General features: G+C 42.3%; 1 protein-coding gene across 1 annotated transcript; it reads right to left on the reverse strand.

The window, feature by feature from the left end:
- Nucleotides 1–771: 771 nt before the first annotated feature.
- aldh7a1 (aldehyde dehydrogenase 7 family, member A1) lies at nucleotides 772–18,933 on the reverse strand. Its single transcript, XM_063210530.1, has 18 exons — nucleotides 18,702–18,933; nucleotides 17,713–17,766; nucleotides 17,019–17,084; nucleotides 16,218–16,298; nucleotides 15,247–15,370; nucleotides 13,461–13,593; nucleotides 13,248–13,292; nucleotides 12,868–12,945; nucleotides 12,012–12,109; nucleotides 10,733–10,774; nucleotides 8,223–8,317; nucleotides 7,550–7,634; nucleotides 6,494–6,600; nucleotides 5,386–5,502; nucleotides 3,762–3,859; nucleotides 2,414–2,487; nucleotides 2,043–2,118; nucleotides 772–1,314 (listed from the first exon to the last, which is right to left on the reverse strand). Exons 1-18 carry the CDS (start codon nucleotides 18,894–18,896, stop codon nucleotides 1,260–1,262), a joined length of 1,623 nt encoding a protein of 540 aa, XP_063066600.1. The 5' UTR covers nucleotides 18,897–18,933; the 3' UTR covers nucleotides 772–1,259.
- Between the last annotated feature and the right edge of the window lie 46 nt (nucleotides 18,934–18,979).

Below are 18,979 nucleotides of genomic sequence, written 5' to 3' on the forward strand. Positions count from 1 at the left end.
TTGCCAGATGAGGCTGATTTCCAGCCCAAAAAATGCTCAAAACCCGCCTAGAAGGACAAAATCCTGCCCAATTCGATTGATTTCTATGGCAAAAATTGGGCGGGTTTTTCTGCAAAATGCCAAGATTTTTACCCGCACACGGATATCCTAAGCAGCCCAATTGGGCGGGAAACAGCCCAATCTGGCAACACTGCTGTGGGCCAGATGAAATGGCTAAGCGGGCTGCACGTGGCCCACAGGCCTGAGTTTGCCCACCTCTGCACTAGCCCATGACCACAACATGACAGCATTGTTTTCATATTAGCCACATAGTTACTGTTATGTTTCTCAATATTTCTCTTTTTTGTCAGCTTGTCATGAATGTACTGCGCAATCTTACCACACGAACTTGGATGTGGCATTGACTTAAAAATGTTTACTTGTGGATGTAGGTATTACCACTTGAAAACTCTGGATGTGGAGCTGGATATGTACTTTTGCAATGCATTTTCCTTTGTAACGTTTGGTAATAGCATTGGTTTGTGGCTTATTGACCACTAACTGAGGACACCTGTTGAACTCTGTAAAAGATTGCTCCATTGTCACACCAGGTTTGCACTGATGAATGTCTAGGAGAACTGAAAAATTTGCACTGCACTTTTTCTTTCGATTCACGACACCCTTCTGGGGAAGGCTCCTTTTTGTCACTCTGTTCAGGTCCTTCTGTGATCATTCAATCATATCACACACCTGCAGTTTAACACCCTATAATACACACAAGAAAAGACAAACTTTTTTTTTTTTCAAAATAAAGGCATGATTTATTGTAGAAAGTACTAGATTGTAGAAGGCAGCATAGTCGGCGAAGTGCTTTGAGGAAGAGTGCACACTAGCAATTGCAATTGACCTTTCTTGTCTAACAAGAGCATCTCTCTACAAAACAAAGAAACGCTTCCCTTTTCTTTAGACATGTTAGTATTACTATATTATAAAGGACAAAACACATTAACCGCAATATTGTTATTTACCTCCCAATGGCTTTTAGAAGGAACGTTAAGAACTGAACAAAACTAAAGAAAGTATAAACGACTGGACAAGACAAAAAAAATCCTCAATCTCATTCTGAAGGCAAGTGGCATATCAACTGCAAGTTCATGCCGCAGGTCTGTGTTAAGAGTGGTTGCTCTTTTTTTTTGCTTGTCTGGGGGGAGTGCTGGGTCAAGCGGAGAGTTCTGTCAACATCCAATTGAAGTTCCAGTCGAACACTTAAAATTGGCATGTTACTCGAACTTGATTCCTTGTGCAAGAGGAAGATCCTTACTGTAGTTGATTGTGCTGTAAGAGAAAAAAAACATGTAAGAGTAGGTAAAAAAAAATGTTTAAGTAATTTTCAAAACTGTGTAAAAGACATGATGAAGCTGGAAGTTATACCATCAAAACATGTCGGGTAAAAGATAAAACTTTTACATGTCTGAAATATAACAAAATTTCAAGTGTGTGTCTTTACAATCTCTTTCCATGATAGCTTTAAATTGTAGAATAAGCAGTGAGGCGTACTTTGTTTCTTTCTGTCAAGTATGACGAAGACGAGAACAAGTAGCTCCCTGCTATGTTACACAGGGCAAACTGTGAAATGTTCCATGGTCATGTTAGCTCAGCACACAGAGTTCCAGTAGGGACATTGAGAGTGAAGCTTGAACTATTTCCTCCCATCCTTTCCTGTCGCTTGTGACCTCTTGCCTCCATGTAGCCCCACCTGCCATCACCCTAGACAGAGCCAATTTTGGGGGGGCTTTCCCACATTCAACATTGTGATTCCAAATGACATAATGACCTTTAAATTATGTTTCTGTGACTGATTGATTGTTTACATTTATTACCATTTCAGCAGCTATGGCTATATCATGGCCAATACAGATAGAAAAAAAACATATCACATTTACAATTATGCTTCTGAGATATTCAATAACGCTTCGATCAGTGATGTCGATCCTTGCATCACAGGGCTGCAAGCAACAGAGGAAAGGATAGGAGGAAGCGCTTTGATTTGCACTCAAACTCACCACGTAGATCTCCTCATGTACTGCTTCCAAGAGTCACTTCCTGACTCCCTGCCGCCTCCCGTGTGTTTCTCGCCACCTGGTGGAAGGATTCAGAAGTGCATTTTAGCGCTTTCCCTTCTTTTCCCAAACCCGAATGCCAGAGTGAACCACCAACACAACGTTCCTCATTTCATTTTTCATTTATTAGTACAGAATATGCTTTAATGATGATGGTTTTACTGACTCCTGCAGTGACATTTCAAAAGGATATATATATTTTTTTAATTATACTGGTCTTTACTGCACTATTACAGGTGTACAAATGTATAGTAACTTTTGCCTCTGCAATTAAAAAAAAAAAAAAAAAACAATTTGTTACACATATTGCTCACCAAAAGCTCCGCCGATCTCAGCCCCGCTGGTTGGAATGTTGACGTTCACGATGCCACAGTCAGATCCTTTAGGCCTGCAAGGGATCAGTTGCACACCGCATCAACAACATGCCAACAACCACAATCAAACTGCATTAATCACTTGCCAAAAGGAAATGGGCAGACTTGTATTGCAAATGTCAAATGTGACATTTTAGTAAAGGGTGAAATATTAAACACCAAGTTAAACATGGCACATAGAATTATTAATCCATTAGTTAACTCATTTAAACAGAACACATCATTAGTTAGCAGTATTACATACGCATTAACTGTATCTTGAATGACATCGCTAGAACAAAGCATGATTTATTTATTTAGTCACTTGTCAGTATTGACAATATTTAATAATTAACCGAGTGTCTGTTAATGATTAACTGTGTGCTTTATTCCTAAGTGCTGCCCAGATCCTTAACGGGAAGATGGCCAGACTGAACCACTAGACCAGTGTTCCTCTTTACAGTAGGGACACATAGGAGGCGAAGCAAGCAAGCGAAGCGAAGAGAGGCGAAATCCAACCATCATCAGGTCGTCGCGGCGAATCAAATGGAATAGAACAGTTATGTTGTTGATTTGATTGGGCCGCGGCAGGCGAATTCGCTCCTCATTTGCATAACATTAAACTTTCTTTAATAATTTCGCTTCGCTTCGCCCCTGTTCGCTTGCCATCGCTTGCCTTCGCCTCTCTCATAGGAATGAATGGCAAAGTTCGCAAATTCGCGTCTATGCGTCCCTACCGTTATTCATCCTTATGCAAATGGTTTTGTAAATATGAATAGACAAGGCAATGTCATTGAAATTACTGATCATTGATTATGATATAGATGATTTTTTTGGGGGCGAAAAAAAGTTTGGATTTATTTAAAATCTTCTCCCATTTACAGATATTTTTTCTAATCTAGCAACTCAAAAACATTGACATGGATGAAGGATGTCAGTAACCCACCCTCTTAAATTGGTGCACTGCAAACCACAATATTTGACCATCTGCGTTTGTACACGCCACTTTGGTTAGCATAAGACCCTGCCCATATACTATATTACTACACTACATTACAGAAACTGAAGCTTCTATTCAAAGCAACAAACTGAAGCTTCTATCCAAAGCAACAGACATATTACAAGGTATTGCTTACAGTCCCTGGAGCAGTGTGGGATTAGGCAGCTTGGACAGCAGGACACTTCAGCCATGGGTGGAGGAATTGGTATTGGTAAGGGTGGGAATTGAACCTGCAACCCTGTGATCTACAGTCCAACTCCCTAACCATTACACCACGGCTACCCCACAACCCATGACCCCAAGACTCACCCCAGCCAGCGGAAGACCCTGCCCATATCCTTGGTGAAGATGCTGCTAGAGAGTCCCTGTTTGACCTCGTTGTTCCAGGCGAAGGCCTCCTCTTCAGTCTGAGGGACACGACACACGACACACACACACAGGCACACGTCAATACTCTACAGCAGTGATTCTCAACTGTAGACCGGTGAAGGTAAACCAAGTGGGACCTGAAATAATTTTCGAAAAATCTAAATAGTGTGTTTGTGTTTGTGTGTGTGTTTGGGGGCAAAAATGTCAGCACATGCCTCTTGCAAATCACACACCCACCCACACACACACAGTCGTGTTTGTCTTATGCAATCCCGGCATAGGCCAAACAGACATGTTTGTGTACAAGACAGTCCCTCCAGTTTTTCGCGATTCAGCGATCGCGTGGATTCATGCAAATTCAATGATATTCCGCATAATTTCACGATGCCACGTAATTCCTGTAAAGCCGCATTTTTCCCGCAAAATTTTCCCCTTTGTCCCCTTCAACATTCTGTGGAGTTTATTGATTTATATTTTCGTCAAAAAAATAAAAATGTGACTACAATACCACCGGAGACGAAACCCAATAGGAAGCATTTTTGTTAATATGTCACTGAAACTATCACTGAAGCTATTTCGCAAGTCGCGACCCTCATCTTAGCTGCTCTGCGTCTCTCTCCTCCCCTCCCTCACACATACACGCAGGCGTCGGTGCTGCACACCCGTGACCTTTTTTTTCAACAGCAGTAGCCTACTTTTCAGTGCAATCCTGGCTGGAAAAAGTATTGTTGCCCATTTATCCATGACGAAGAAGTGTATGCAGTCATGAAATAGTGGCGGTGCTGTCGCACAGTAGCAAACATCTTACGTTACATTTTTGCGCAACTTCTCCACTCTCCCCTGTCGCTTTCATGAGCATGCTACCCGACGGTCGTTGTCTGATCTTTTTTCAATGTTCGCTAATGTTTGTAATTTAAGGGTCTATGTCTATGCGTAGGCACAAGCCTTCTGATAACAATCACTGTAGTGCCGATCGCAAGAGTTTTGCAACTTGTTTCAGTCAAGGACACCGAGATAGGAAGTGAACGGCCCTTCCACGCTTTCACTGAGTTATTGCAATAAAGTCTTGCGAATCCATAGTAAACAATTAAAACAACTACAGTAAACCATTCTAGTAAACAATTAGGCTCATTAATCCCCTCACCCTTTTTTTATTGTCACTTTGGGGATTACTGGGTCTTGATTTCAGGTGCCAGTCTAACTCTCACCTNAAACTAGAGAGAAGGTGTGCGTTCCAATATGCGACCTTGCGTCCTCCACTTATGCTTGTGGCCTTGTACCAGGAAGTAATATGTCGTGATGATCACTGGCATCAGCATTATATTTCAATATCTCGCAAAAGCTCAATTGTAAAGTCATTTTCTCATTTGCAAACTGGATGGTGAATGAAGAATAGTCCCCCAAAAATTGTTGTGGCTAGGCTCACAGCGAGGAAACTTAATTGTTTTCTCCATGGAGGCGGGGCATCAGCAAAACGTGAGGCCACAAGCACAAGTGGAGGAGGCAAGGTCGCATATTGGAATGCACACAAGGAGAGGAAGTCTTCCCCAGAGAGTAGACCCACCTTGAACTTGAGGACGTAGAGGATGGGCACGAAGGTCTCGGTGTGGACGATGGGGGCGTCGTGAGCCAACCCTGTGATGATGGTTGGCTCTACGTAGTTACCTGGACGATCCATTACCTGCGCAATGGATAAGGGATAGGTTACTAGATAGACCAGTGGTGCTCAAACTGTGGTACGTGTACCACTGGTGGTACTTGAGACATCTCTGGTGTTACTTGGAAGAATTTATTTTTTGTGCATTGATTTGAAGGCTGATCAAGCTGTTGCAGTCAAAAATGTCTCTTTGATCTCCCATTTTGTAATATTTAACTGTATGAATCTGAAAACATAATGCAGAATAATACTAGGCAAGCAAGAAATTTAAAAACAAACTTGCACTGAATGTGACCATAGCTGTTGATGCCATTATGAACCTCTCCTGTATTGACTGGCAAAACTGAATATGGAAGGCCTTTACTGCGATTTTGTAATGTTGGTTGTCAAGGCGGTACTTTGAGAGCTCAATATTTTCTCGGATGGTACTTCACACAAAAAGTTTGAGAACCACTAGATAGACCATAATGTGATGGGCTTTTATGCACATCAACAGTCAGTAACAGTCTTGCAATAAAAGTAGAAAAACAAGATGTTTAGTGTATAGGGTTTATATACTGTACATATGAAGAGCTTTGTTGCAAAATGACTTATATCCATCTTGGAACATTTTGGGGAAATTGACATTTTTGTATTAGGCATTGCAAAATACATTTTACACAGGTTTAAGAAGCATGTTCTCAAGATATTTTAATGGCAAGAATTCACTCAAAGATGATAGGACGTCTGAACACTCAAAGATGATCGGACATCTGAACAGTCATTTCCAATAATAAAATGCAAACGTTAAAAAAAAAATGGTGCTTACGTAATTTTGCAATGAAACTCTTCATATACTGTACATGCTGCTTGTATGCGTACAACTTCTACAGACTGGACATGGACACGCTGATTTTTCTGCTGTGCCAACTCTGCGGAGTTCTCTCCTTCATGTGAAGTTGTGTAATGCGTCCTAGGCATAGCTGTATAGCAGTGTAATGTGAAATGATGTAAGGTGTGCATGGCATGGCCCTACCTTTCCTCCGGTCACCACAGTTCCTCCCTGCTGCTTGGCCTGCTCAATGGCTGCCAGGTACTGGTCCACCGCCTGCTTGGTGTGCAGAGGCCCATACAAGGTGCTGGCTGTAGGTACACAAGTCACCATCAGAATCGTATTATTTTTAAGACACACAAGGGTGTCATCTTCTTAAAAATACAATCGTGGTTGCTGCTCAACGACATTTTGAACAGCAATCACGGTTGTGTTTTTACAAGGTACAAATACAAATGCAAATATGGAAAGTAGGGCTGTAACAATATTGTATGGATCTGAGAAATCGTAAGAGGCACGATACTGCATCACGGTGCAAGAAGGCAGCATCGTGATACACCCTTTCAATGTTCTGTTATCCTTCAGTCCAGAAAAGAAACCCATGATATGATGTGAGCGTCAAATCATCTTCATTATTATTGTAAACTACTTAAAAATATATATATTAGTAGCCTCTTGTCACAGATACTACCTATAAACACCACCTACCTATTTTTTATCATTTTATTTTAATTAAGTTCGGAAATTTGAAAAAAGGCAAATTAATTAATTTAAAAAGATACATTTAAAAAGGGTGTATCGAACAGCAAGTCAAAAGTCATGATACAAACCGAATTGTGAGTTGAGTGCATCGTTACTGGCCTAATGGAAAGTAAAGTGGGATAGGAGGTGGGCATCCCAAAGCTCAGAACATACAGGCAGGACTTTCACTCTCTGTCTGGTTTGTGCTCCCCTAAATCAGACATACTGTAATATCAGAGAGAGTAGAGAGAGAGAGGTTCCATTGGCCCATTGTTTCTGGGTTCTTCTATTGCAAGGGGGAGGGGGAGGAAATCCCCCTTTAGGCAGACCTAAGGACTGTTCTATTCAATGCTAGGAGTATTATGACACGCCTCTTTAGGCAGACCGGAACCGGGTCACGTTAGGTGCCCATAGCAAGCTATTATGTTGGCATATCTCTATATACTTATATAATCTCTGGTAATATGTTCTATGGAAAATCCATAAGTCTGTCCTATGGAAAATGAGCAGAGTACTCACGGTCCCAGGGGTCTCCGATGCGAACCTGCTTGTAGGCTTTGGCTACCCTCTCCACCACCGTGTCATGGATGCTCTCATGCAGAATCTACGGAAGAAGGTGTACCATTAGTGATCCACCGATACCGATACTGGTATCGGTATCGGCACCCGATACTGCTCATTGTACTCTTACTCATACTCGTCAAGCACTTGCCGATACCAGGAACGATACTGCTTTTACACAAAACAATGCAACATCTTGTCAAGTTCTGTGGACTTGAAAGCAGCATGGAAAAAAGTCCCACCTCATACATTTACTAACATTTAAATCTACATGGTAATGGCCAATAAAAATATCACAGGTGGAAAAAAACAAGGCCATGCATTTATTTTCATTGTATTTTGGTGGTAAAAGGTATCGGTATCGGCAAGTACACACATTAATGTACTCGTACTTGTATCGGTTTTCAAAAAAGTGGTATCGGTGCATCCCTATGTACCATCAAATGTTTGGACAATTTAAGTAGACTAGATTTTGGAAATTTATATTTTGAATTCTCTAAATTACCCACATATACTTGTCCAAATCCACATAGGACAGATAGCATTATTGAATGTATTCCTTTAAGGTTCCTTTGAAGTTAAAACACAGCAATGAGAAAGACAGAAAGCCATATTGTCTACGTAGTCTTACCAGCCTCCTGGTGGTGGTGCATCTCTGGCCAGCTGTGCCAACAGATGCAAACACGGCAGAGGGTACCACCAGACTCAGGTCAGCATCCTCAAACACTGGAAACAAGACACGCAATAGTTACAGGTAACACACAGACACACAGACACACACACAATACTGGGCCACAGTACACAAATGCATACCTGCCAACCTTTAAAAAAAAAATTGAGTAGCAACTCATCGCGGCGCGGCAATTCACGGCGCAACAACTTGGCATGGCAAAGCAACGGGGTCGCCGACGGGCCCATCTGAGAGGCTACTTTGTTTTGCATAGTCTGCCCTACCCCTAGGGTTGCCAAATGTCAACAGGGAAGATATGAGACACTTCATTCAGGCAGGGGGGTCCTCCCCCAGAAAAAAATGCTTTTCTTAGATGCAATTTCCTGCATTTTAATGCATTTTAGCCTAACATCCCGTGTATCTGGCAAATAGTTTATCTTGCTCTTCACAGTACTTTGAACTACCATAATTTATTAAACTTTCATGAAAGATTTTTTGTTTGTTTGTTTCACACCATAACACCAACAAAATGCTATGATATAGTGTGCTGGAGGCCTCTAAATTAACTTTACTGATCACCAGCCAATATGGCTGTTAATCTTACTAGTCAAACATACCACCAGTCTGGCTAGTAGGCCTAAGTGGCTATTAAGTTATCCTATGTACCAGCCAAACAGAGCATTTAGTCACTTGGGGGGTGTTAAGGAGCTGGAATTGAGTATGAAATTGAAGCATTTGCTTATTATTTTTTTGGCTGTAGAAGGTACATGTAGGAAAATGTATAATTTGATTATAAAATACCGAGGCATTTCAGTGATTTTTATGAACAAAAAGTTGAATTGTAATGATTCTTACATCATCTCCCCCAATTTTAAATGGTGATGTTGTCACCTACTGTGAAGAAGCATCAGCAGTAGAGAAAAAGATAAAGACAAGTGTTATCTAAGCTAGGATAATATCAGGTTAATATTATTACGCTGCTGGCTAACATCAAAATCACACTTTCAGCATTCATTCAGTACAAAATGCGTCATATAGTGGCTCTACTGAGGGACGGGGGCTAAATGGCCAATGCTCTTGGAACTTCCACGGTAAATTTTGAGGGGCATCGCTTCTTTTTTTTCACTTCTCTGCATAATAGTAGGCCTATCTACCCTCATCTGCCGTCATGAGTTGGCTATTGTTCACTGTTCGGCACATATATGATGATAGGAGAATTTATTTTATTAATAGATTGCCATACGTGATTACGGATAGTAGTCGTGGAGTGATGCATATTTGGTATGACGCACGACCTGTTACACCTGTTCACAGAATGGGCCATCCATGACTCAGGGGGGAACAGTATTCCTATACGGTGTCATGGTAGGTTACGGATGTAGACCTACTCCGAGCACAACCGTTAGAACTATCGCTTTATTTTCCCGAGTTAAAATGATCCGGCGCAAAGGGAAACCGAATTTAGTTTGCTGCTAATCTGCTAATTTATAGCGCGGTCATCGACACATTTTCTCATTCGGAAGTAATCTCGTGTCGGTCCAATATCAAAACAAGCAACAACATATTGCCGTCAAATACGGCGAAACATTGGGTGAATCATTACGACAGACCTCGGCCTTTATTTATTTTCATAAGTTTAGGGATTTAGCAACTGGACGCAATTCACTATTCCCATACAGGCTACCTTTCTCAAAGTCCATTTACCTTTGAAACGGTGATTTTGACGGTGCTCACTTGTAAAACTACAGCGACAGTACCAAGATGGATAATACATGACGACAGGAGGAGGACACTTGTTTCAGAGATTATAGGAGTAGTCTCTCTGCTTGTGTGATTAGTTCTAGATTTCGAAGCAAACTTTCTGTCGGCAGCTGATGCCTCGACTCGAGAGGAGCGCAGCATAACAAATGACATCCAAACTAGTTCTAGCGCTCTGATTGGTCAATATTCCCCCCACACGTTGCTGGCCAATGGAAAGGCCAGCGCGAGACAATTGCAAGCAGAGCCATGTCTACGGCTCTGTCTGGTTGCAAGTCTACAGAGCAATTTATAAGGGCCCATGAACACACTTTGCTATTGGTTTTTCGCGTATTTTGAAGTGACAGCGCCGTAGTTTGATGTCAAAATCCGTATCTGCTACACAAAATGCGTAATGGTCGGCAGGTATGCAAATGGCTCTTTTCCACTGCCAGTTTTCTGGTAGGCCTACAGATCGACACTGCGCGACTAAGCAGCCACTTTTTGCTTTACGATTGAGCTGTGTCGTGCCTATTCGAAAAGCAAAAAGTGGTGGGCGAGTCGTGCTGTGTGGAGCTGTAGGCCTACCAGAAAACCGGCAGTGGAGAAGAGGCATTACAGGTCCCTTTCCCGCACGCACGCTCGCACACAGGTCATGAAGTGCAGTCATTTTATGGCTTTTTAAGTGCTCTTGGCAGACTATGCACCGTTTTGTCAGAGCTAGATCATCTCACCTATGATGGCGTTGTTTCCACCCAGCTCCAGCAGCTGACGACCTGCAAGGGGAAAAACAGAATTCAGGGAGTTCAGCTCAAATGTGCTAATGTGTTCAGTGTGCTAAGATTTGGTGTGCTTTGAACACAGTGCATGAACATGGCTGAATATGATGTAAAACAGAGCAAGTAGAGGACAACATTAAAGGGACATACCTATGGCTGAAATAACGGACATATTTTGAAGTTATTATGACCATCAAATATGACTTAAATGTAACCTACAACTATGAAGATATACTGTGAAATAATAAAAGTTCAATAAATAAATGTTTAAAAAAAAAAAAAAACTATGACTAAGATCTCTCAAAACCTCCAGGCTGTACTGCAATGGCACCAGCAGCAGATTTTATAGATGCCAGAGACTTACAGAGAATTACAAGGCAATCATTGACAGCTATAAAAGTGGCAAGATACAGCTTCTGGGAAAACGGTGCCTGTTTCACAGTAAATAAAACCTCATCGGATGGTGTTTCGTTGTGCAGACTTTTACTTGCACCTGGCCTCCGTGAGGTAGGATGGGCTCATGTATACATTAATATGGTTAAATACAACCATCTGGGATGCCCACTAGATCTCGCTTGTGAAGTGAGATGTGCATACACACATCTACTGTACTTTGTTAAAGCACGACTGATGGGGATACCCACAAAATCTCTCCGGCACCTGACCTGTGAGATGGGATGTGCATACACGCATCTGCTGTTAAAGTTCAAAAGATCCATGCATAGCTTCGAGGTGCTGGTAAACGCAAGAGTATTCAATGCTTTAAAAGGAAAAAACTTTACCACACTTGTTTGCATTCTGCCTGAGCGAACCTGAGACTAAATGTGTTGTTTGCTCTGAATAAAAGAGCAAAAAGTCAGACAAGTATGCGGTACAGTCATGGGTGAGCGGTTAGGGCGTCAGACTTGCATCCCAGAGGTTGCCGGTTCGACTCCCGACCCGCCAGGTTGGTGGGGGGAGTAATCAACCAGTGCTCTCCCCCATCCTCCTCCATGACTGAGGTACCCTGAGTATGGTACCATCCCACCGCACTGCTCCCCATGGGGCGCCACTGAGGGCTGCCCCCTTGCACGGGTGAGGCATAAATGCAATTTCGTTGTGTACAGTGTGCAGTGTTCACTTGTGTGCTGTGGAGTGCTGTGTCACAATGACAATGGGAGTTGGAGTTTCCCAATGGGCTTTCACTAAACTGTTTTCCTTTTAACACATCTGCTGTACATTGTGGGGTACGCACCGAATCTCTCCTGCACCATGAGGGAGACCATCTTGCCCACGTGTGTACTGCCGGTGAAGGACACCAGACCCACTCGCTCATCCTTAGCCATCGCTGTGCTGTGGAGCGCATGGTGAACTCAGCATTAGACATAGACAGACATGACATACGACATTTTAAAATCTGCCCAGTGTTTCCATGTGTCTACAAAGGACTATTTGAAAGAAATACTTTAAAGAGGTATGCCACTATTTTGGGGCTTAATACAGTTAAAATCGTTGGCTGGGGTTTATAAAGGTGGTTAAGTGTCTTATTTTTCATGTTAAGCGTTGTCTTGCTTTAAGACAAGTTAAAAGAGGGAATATGTCGCTAAGCTAGTGAAAGTCAATGGATCCGTGTAGCATCCATGTAGCATCAGCGTGTTTGCAATCTAGCTGAAACCTCAAAGAAGAGGATGCCTGCCAATATACGGTCTGTGTGTGCACTCAATGACCTGGCAAGACACACCAAAGCCCACAAAATTGAACTGTGACAAAAGAACTGAACAATTTTGGTGTTGTATACGTGGTGAAAATGTACCAGTCTCTTCAGGGAATGGACACATGGTTCATCTTCACCTCATGGTGTAAAATTGTTCCAAATTGTTGGTGCATTCCTTTAATTTTGGACAGCACTGTTCACTGATTGACTTGCGTTATTGGCCTACACCCCCGCAAGAAAGTTCAAGTGTTTCAAGAATATTTATGTCCATGTCCAGTTTGGCTTTCAGGGTTTTGGCCTGTAGTGCACAGTGTAGTTTGACTTTTTACACAGTTTAAGAAAAACACTCATATGGTGGAGACAAGTCTTCTTCTGATATTAAGTGGATGAGACGTACCCGATGTCAGCGCCCCCACAGGTCATGGAGCAGATGGCACCAGGGAGATTGTTCTTCTCCAGCACCTCGGCTACAATCCTGAACAGGTCACAAGCACATGATGTCAATAACAGCCATACAAATAAGTAATGTAGCCCCTTAATGCACGCCGTACCTCCTGTTGGCCCGTAATAGACATTAAAAGTTTAACTACTATAGTACCACACTACTATGACAGTGCACAGGGCCTTTAGTAATACATTACAACTTGGTCATTGCCATTCTGGTAACAGCTAATTTATAATGCCGTGTCTTAAGGGGTTAAGCAAAAGTAATGACATTTGTCACTCATTATTCCAAATTGAGGTTCACAGGTTGCTAGAGCAATCTTGCATACGTACTTTGTTACAGCAACACTCGTCAGAGGGGTTGTGGGTGCGCCTTTCCTGTTAAAAAAAAAAGAAGCATGTTTTAAAGCAGGGAAAGTAAGCGTTGATTTGAACGCTTTGATTTGGACACTTTTATTTGATATTGTGGAGCTAAAATTTTACCAAAATCTAACAGCATGTGCCATTACATACACTACTCCAAATGCAGATCCCCACGAGTCTTACCAGAGGCAGACGTTGCCGCAGATGAGGGCGATGGCGTTGTTCCAGCCGTAGACGGCCACGGGGAAGTTAAAGGCTGTGATGATGCCAACCAGACCCACGGGGTTCCACTGCTCGATGAGGGCATGGCCCGGCCCTGCACACAGGACACACAACCAGACATGTAGCATCAACGCCATGTACGCCATGTACGCCATGTACTCCATGACTGTAGGGGTGCACCGATACCACTTTTTTGAAAACCGATACAAGTACGAGTACATTAATGTGTGTACTTGCCGATATCGAGTACCGATACAGATACCTCTTGCCACCAAAATACAATAAAAATAAATGCATGGCCTTGTTTTTTCCACCCGTGATATTTTTATTGTTCATTTCCATGTAGATTTAAATGTTAGTAAATGTATGAGGTGGCACTTTTTTTCAATGCTGCTTTCAAGTCCACAGAACATGACAAGATTTTGCATTTTTTTGTGTAATGGCAGTATCGTTCCTGGTATCGGCAAGTGCTTGACAAGTACGAGTAAGAGTATAATGAGCAGTATCGGGTTCCGATACCGATACCAGTATCGGTGCATCCCTACATGACTGCAAACATATTATCTGCTCCATCAGGGCATGTCCATCCCGGCACAACCCCAGATATGTAGCATTACTCTCTAGCCCACTACTGTAAAACCCTCCTTGCTTTAGTTGAACATTCCTTAATTTCCTTCAGGGTCAATGAAGTTACACGTCTTCTCTACTCTGCATCTAATCTGCTCCATCAGGGCATTGCCAGGTCCTGCACAAGAGACACAACCAGACATATGGCAGCATTCGCATGAACCCCACAAGAGCAGCACTCATGGCTTTCATGTAACAGCTCATCTACTCAATCAGAGCATGGCCCAGCCCTGCACAAGACACAGACCCATAGTATCGCTCTCATCTACACCACTACTGTAAAGACTTCATTGACTTTATTGAACATCTGATTAGTTATGGTTATTATTAATTCATACATGTGTACCATACACAAGTTTGGTAGCTTAACTTTATAATTTCCATTTTTGTCATTTAGCCAAGGAATTTTAATTCTAGGTTTTACTTATTATTACTTATATGTTTGGCCAAGAACATTTCTTCTTGATAATGTCCAGGCATCCTGCATGCTCTTAAGTGTTGGCAAAGCACTTAGAATGAGACCATTACTGTGCAGCACTCCTATACTCTTCCATTAGGGTCAGCAATACAAAGCACTCCTCTCACCACCTTTCGGTGCAATTACACTGAAATGCATATTAAACGCCAGGAAGCCACATGAGCCCTATTCAGCAGCACCTCCTCCAAGAACTCAAAGAGGCAAGACGGTGAAAAAAGAAGAGAGAACAGGACAGCATGTGTCTATTCCACAGGCAGATAAATTAGCAGCATGGGTTGGGTGTATCGCTTTAGATAACGAAAAGTGCAGGTGAGTCACACAAGACAAAAAAAGCTTACAGCATTTACCCGTTAAACCTTTTAAATGCTTTGAACTATACAATATTATATTAACAGTGTATTATCAAAGGGTTCTCAGGCATACTATTACAGTAATGCTAGGCTTAGGGCCTCCACACGCCGGTTCCTATGCTAATGGATTCCAAAAAAAGCATTTGCACTTGTCGTTCTGTGTATTTTCTGTGCACTTTGTATCTCCTAGAGATGTTTGCTATGATAACGTCCTCAATTGTAAGTCGCTTTGGTTAAAAAGCGTCTGCCAAATGAAATGCAATGTAATGTAATGCAATCTGGTTCCACTTACTCTCTGAGGGCAACACTGGACCTCCGATCATGCGGGACAGACCCACGGCGTAGTCACACACGTCAACGTACTCCTGCACCTCCCCGACACCCTCCACGTAGATCTTGCCCATCTCAAGCGACACCTGCCATGTGAAGACAAACACAAAACAAGTTTATCAGCGATTTTTCACTTCATGACAAAAACAAGTTTAATAGGGACATAATCACACAAAACTGACAGAGGGACCCAGACTGTCAACATGTGAAGCGATATTTTTGTAGGATAGGTGCTAGAGAATGCAAATAATTAATTATATATTATATGGTGTGACGTCATCGGTCGAATGCTCCATTCATTTCAATGGGGCTCCCCAACGTTCGCACGTCTGATATTTGAGATAAGGACGAGTTGGTCTATATCAGACCGCTGTCAATGGCAACAAGACTTTTCACTGCTAAAACGAATGCTTCATATCATTCCGCAGGGGGTCCGGTCTTTTGCAGCAACAATCTTTTGACATGAAAAATTATAATAAACTCAACATTAAATAAAGAAATGTCCCCGCCATGTGTGAATCATTTAAGTATATCCATATAATAAGCGGGTTAACGTTCGGCGAGTCGGTCACTTTGTGGAATAGCAGCACTTCAGAGAGAACAAGACCCCTCCGCTCCGCGTCGGGGTCTAAAGATTCTCTCTGTCGTGCTGCTATTCCACGGTAGCGACCTTCTCGCCGAACGTTAACCCTTACATATTATTGCACACACATACAGTCGTGGCTTTGTACATACTTTTCATTGCTCTATAGTGCACTGTGTTCATGGTTGTTTAACATATAACAGAGGAGACTGTTGGTTATGCTTCAAAAGGCTATTGTTGATATTTGTAGATGCAACACATCTACACCTCAAAACTAAAAAGAAACGCTCCACATCCAAAGCGTGTTATACTGTAGTAACTGTACGTCACCCTCCAGGAGTCTTACTGACCAAGCTGCCCAGGACTTTGATCTTCTGCCGCAACGCATCACCGATCTGCCTGACGATCTCACCTCGCTTGGGAGCAGGAATCTGGGAAAGAGAGGATTTACAAAAACATGAATGAGTCTGAATCTGAAGGAATGCCTTACATGGCATCTACATGGCGAAACAGTAAGTTGAAAGAGGAAATTAAAAATCCCTTAGGATATAGATAAAATTCCACAGCTGGGTACTACATACACATACTTGAGGTACAATATCTGGACAAAATAGCATAACTGATTTGTTAACAGAACTTCTACATGGCAAGAAAACAGGAAATCAAAAGGATTGACTGCCTGGCTGAGGGATGTGACCACAGTATATTGAGCTGGTTTAGCAAATCACATGGAATAAATAAGTCCAGCTCCCGTCCATCAGTGGTAACATTGATAGCCCTGCTTTTCAAAAGCAATCTAATCAAAGTAGACATGGCATTTGTTCCAGGTGTATGAGTGTTAAAATATACTTTGCTTGTGAAGATGATCAACCGCGTAAATTACAATGGTCACTTCCTGCGTTGTGTGCAACTATGCCCGTTTCTCCTATGGTCTGGCCAAAAAATGTTGGTTTTTTTTGCAGCCGCGTTTCTCAATCTCTGGACACATGAGAACCACAATCCAACTCAAAAGCTAAAAACTCCAAGGTCATCCAGGGGGAGTAGGTATTCTACTACACATCGTTGCTTTTTAACAGCTGAGCTCTTTCTAAACTATTCAAAAACCCATAACGCTGGGGCTAAGGCCATCAGAGAAACAACTCTCCACCTACATCAGCCCAGACTTTCCAGGCCTCCGCAGCCTTCTTCACAGTCTCTTCGTACTCCTCCAAGGTTGCCTTTGAGATACAGGAAGACAAAACAGTAGTGAGAAATAGGAACTGTGACAGACAACAGTCTTCAAGGTCTTTGAACATCAGTATAAAGTATAAAGATCATTTCTAAATGATCTCCTGCCAATACCATGATTTAGGCTGCAAGGGATACATTTTAATCCAAGCCTACAAAATCTATTACGTAACTAGAGAAAAGCTGACACTAAGATAAATATCATTATGCAAAGGTCCCCAGTAAATGTCACTCAAAATGCCTGTTGGCGAAGGCGTATTGCAGTGATTCTCAAACTGCGGACAGGGGCCAGAAATGTATTCCAAGAGGAAATAATTTTCTAAAAATTGAATAAAAATGTGTTGCAGTGCTGCTGTTGACTATTCATTTCAGTTGTATTTGTTTATTGGGCCAGAGGTGGGCCCGGAACATTTATGAAAATTTCCAGTGGGCCCCAAGTTGCAGGGGTGATAGTGAAAAAAATCCTGAGCCTGAACGTTTTCCCCTGCTCTAAATGCTGGAAACCCCTGTCGTATTGCACAAAGACCAACACCACATTTGCCACAGTATGTAGACAACTGATATATCCAATGGATGAAGCGCACAGAATTATTTCAAAAATGACAATGTTTTCCATACCTGTCGCACTCTAGCAATTGGCTCGTTGTTGGCTGGACAGTATGACGTGATGACCTTGAAAAGAAGCACAACAGTTGTGGGCTTATAAATAACTTCACATATCACCCAATGCCATTTCTACAAAAATACCACTTCCGTAACAATCTTGTCATAAGTGTAAAATATTTAAATCAAATCCATTGTAAGATCATTTACCCTCAAAAGAAAACAATGGTAAACGTCACTCAACACAATTAACCATTATAAAAGTATTTCACAGCAACGTATCCAAACTAAAGTGAAGAGAACAAAGCACTTCCAAAGGTAGCCACTAGGGGGATCTGTCAGAAAATGAATGACTAGTTCCAAGTTTCCACCACCAGCAGCTTTTGTTAGCGTGCTAAAACTGCGAAGAGACAGTAATGTTTAATGCATTACCTCTTGCATGTTAAGTGAATTTACCTTACTTGTCGTGTAGCCTACAATTTACTTTGCACATTACATTCGCTTTCAAAGGGGGGCGTTACGTCTGCGCTGCAAATGTGCATGAGAATGTCACTACTTATAACTTGCATAATCTGCGAAACCATGAGCAATCTGCTGTTGCTATCCGTCTGAGCTACATTCACCTTGGTATTGGATTGCAAGATATCTGATCGCATGCTATCTTCCGAGATCAGTTGCTATTCATCATTCAGCAACTGCACACAGCATGTCTTCAGCTAGCTTAGCTTAGCCTTACTGCTAGCTAGTTGGCTAGCTAGTCAACTAACCGGTGGTTACTAAAGAAGTCACGACCAAAGAAACGTGAGGAGATGCAACAGGTGAGCATAGTTGTGAAGTTAAAGGCCAACACGAGGCAAATGTTTAAACTCCATGACACTTTCCCGATCGACTGTTCACTGAATTCAGTCTGCACTCTGCAGTTGTGGCCTTGTCACTTTGTTTCTGCAACCACCTTTTGTGCATATATTTAGAAAGAGAGCATGCGGTTAATCTTCTTGACTTACCTCACCCTTGCCTCCCCATGTCCCGTTGTAAACACCGTCATTGTCTTCGTTCAGACCCAATTCCTTCAGCCAGGCGTATTTTGGCTCGTTTATGAGGAGTGTAGACATGGCTGCTGCTGGTCGAAATCTAAGCGAATAGACCTTTTTCCTCTGTACAATGTGCCGTGCGAGGGTCAGGGCGAGCGTGCGCTGCATGGTTGGCGGAGGGGGTGCAATAAACCGTGCGTGGTAATTTTTACGCCACACCGGTATGTTCCATCCCTCTGACTGGGTTGACA

Source organism: Engraulis encrasicolus, chromosome 11 (assembly GCF_034702125.1).
Source record: "Engraulis encrasicolus isolate BLACKSEA-1 chromosome 11, IST_EnEncr_1.0, whole genome shotgun sequence".
Taxonomy (NCBI): domain Eukaryota; kingdom Metazoa; phylum Chordata; class Actinopteri; order Clupeiformes; family Engraulidae; genus Engraulis; species Engraulis encrasicolus.

Bases quoted from the DNA above. Each gene is read 5' to 3' on its own strand.
- aldh7a1 (XM_063210530.1), bottom strand. From the start codon at position 18,896: ATGCAGCGCACGCTCGCCCTGACCCTCGCACGGCACATTGTACAGAGG. The intron at 15,371-16,217 runs GTCAGTAAGACT...TTCACATGGCAG, and splicing joins TCAAAGTCCTGGGCAGCTTG to GTGTCGCTTGAGATGGGCAA. The intron at 10,775-12,011 runs GTGCGTACCCCA...TTCCCCTTGCAG, and splicing joins CATGGTGCAGGAGAGATTCG to GTCGTCAGCTGCTGGAGCTG.